General features: G+C 45.6%; 1 protein-coding gene across 1 annotated transcript in view; it reads left to right on the top strand.

Annotated features, from left to right (window-relative positions):
• LOC143285785 (uncharacterized) overlaps positions 1–2,500 on the top strand; it is a 13,384-nt gene that overhangs the window by 9,740 nt on the left and 1,144 nt on the right. Inside the window, exon 5 of the mRNA XM_076593204.1 lies at positions 882–1,804. Coding sequence (XP_076449319.1) covers positions 882–1,804 — 923 coding nt within the window. The remainder of the gene's footprint in view (positions 1–881; positions 1,805–2,500) is intronic.

The following is a 2,500-nucleotide window of genomic DNA, read 5'->3' as shown; positions in this document are numbered from 1 at the left end:
ATCCTGTAATCCATGTCAGCGTTCGGTGGGTTATGGAAACAAGAACATACCCAGCATGCACACCCCCGAAAGCGGAGTATGGCTGCCTACATGGCGGGGTAAAAACGGTCATACACGTAAAAGCCCACTCGTGTGCATACGAGTGAACGCAGAAGAAGAAGAAGTTCTCACCAGCCGGCCAGTGCTGTGCAGTAAAACTCAGTCAGAGATTAGGCTCTCGCAAAGAGGACACAGGAAGCGGACCATGCCAGGTGAAGAGTGAAATTTGTGCGAAGGAGAGATGGCCGAAGCTTGCGAGGTCGTTTACATTGTGTATCACGAAAGGGCTACATGGAACTTGCCAACTCTGCACGTTATGACATGGACGTATTTCAGCTGTTGTCTCCACAGAGGAAGAAAACATGCAGTTTCTCTCTCTCTCTCTCTCTCTCTCTCTCTCTCTCTCTCTCTCTCTCTCTCTCTCTCTCTCTCTGTGTGTGTGTGTGTGTGTGTGTGTGTGTGTGTGTGTGTGGTGTGTGTCCGGCCTGTTTACTTTGGCCGAACCTGAACCACAAAATTGGCGACAGGTGAAGGTTTTGCTATTTGACAATGACACATGCTCTCGCGTGCGCTCACATGCACATGTATATGCAGACGCCCACACTCACAAACACGCACCCCCCCCCCCCCCCCCCACACACACACACACACACATCCACATACATACACGCGTGCGCGTGCGCGCGCCCACACACACACACACACACACACACACACACACACACACACACACACACACATATATATATATACGTTCGCGATCACATCCATTAGCTTGTTACTGATAAAATGCTAAAAATGTTCCCATGACAACATCACATTGCTTTCTTTCTGCCTTTCAGCTTTTCAAATTACGAAGCATGATCTGGGCGTGGTACAATTCGACGTTCCTAAAGGTCCCAGGATGGAATATCCTTTTTTAATGTTCGTTCTACCTGACATGAGAGCTATAATGGAACTGGATCTGAACAATACTGCGGACTCCATGGTGTTCCCTCACCTTGACTTTGTGATAGCACAAGGCAGGGATATCAAGTACAATCCTGGACAACCGATTGAGTTAAATATAACCTTCACTATTGACGGGGTCATGGACAACATTGCCGCTGATGAAGTTGATTTTCACATTCTAACCCGCTCAGACAAGCAAGACAATGTGGTTGATCGTTTTTATAGCAATCATGGTCAAGATACCCCAGTGAAGTTAGTGCCAGTGGATTATGGGGGATCAATGGGATATCGCTTCGCAGAACTCATCCTCAACTCCACGAGAGAAAACCCAGAGGGTATAATTGGCGTGGATTACGGCGCTCGTTTCAACAGGTCCGCCAGCCTCCCTGTACCCTGGCTGCGTTATGGGTTTGTTGTGAAGTTCTACCTGGAGGGTCACGACGGGCCGTTCCCCAGTGGCTTCATTGGGTTTGTGAATGACACTTCCTATAACAATTCCCTCACTGTCTGTGACATCGATTCCAACGACTGCGCCTTCAGCTGTGAAGCGATAGGAGACGATGTGATTGACATACAGATGACGAAGATGACAGGCGTAGGGCCGGACTCAAAACTTAACACCACCACGATTATCAGCGGAGGACTGGCCAGCACCGCTGTGCACGTGCCCAATGTCACTTTTGAAGACGCAGGATATTACCAATGCACAGCGAAGTCACCGGCTCAACAGATTTCCCGGTTCTTTGAGATGGTAGTGGTGAAGAGAGCCAAAATCAACACAGAACTATCTAAGGCGACAGTGCTCGACAACGGTGTAAGTTGCTTGTGTGTCTGCACGTTCGTGTTTATCTCTGTGTGTTTGCCTACTTCTTATGAAAATATTAGGTGTAACCTTTGTAGCAAGCTGATTTGAAAACGAAAAGAAACAAAATTTTAAAAGAAAAAAAGAAACATTTTAATGAAGTCTTCTGTTTAACCATTATTCAGATCAAACCCCATTTTCGATGATGATTAATAACACACACACACACACACACACACACACACACACACACACACACACACACACACACACACACACACACACACACACATCACTTAAATAATAGATCGTTCGTTTATTCTTCTATAGTCTGTTCATCTAAGATTGATATTAGACTGATTAAATAACAGACACGTTATAATAAAGACTGCTATAACAACAAAAACGAAGACAACAGCAACAACAACAACAACAACAACAACAACTACTACTACTACTACTACTACTACTACTACTACTACTACTTCTATTGGTGTTGCTACTGCTGCTACTTCTTATCTTCGTTGTCTCCCAGCTATTGTTATTAATGGTACTCTACTGCTGCTGCTGCTGCTGCTACTGCTGCTACTACTACTACTCTTGTTCCTTCTCGTCTTCGTCGTCTCCCAGCTATTATCATTGATGCTACTACTACTACTACTACTACTACTTTTGCTGCTGCTGCTGTTTCTGCTCCTTCACGTATTC

Source organism: Babylonia areolata, chromosome 9 (genome assembly GCF_041734735.1).
Source record: "Babylonia areolata isolate BAREFJ2019XMU chromosome 9, ASM4173473v1, whole genome shotgun sequence".
NCBI classification, from domain to species: domain Eukaryota; kingdom Metazoa; phylum Mollusca; class Gastropoda; order Neogastropoda; family Buccinidae; genus Babylonia; species Babylonia areolata.
This window is presented reverse-complemented; position numbering and strand designations above follow the sequence as displayed.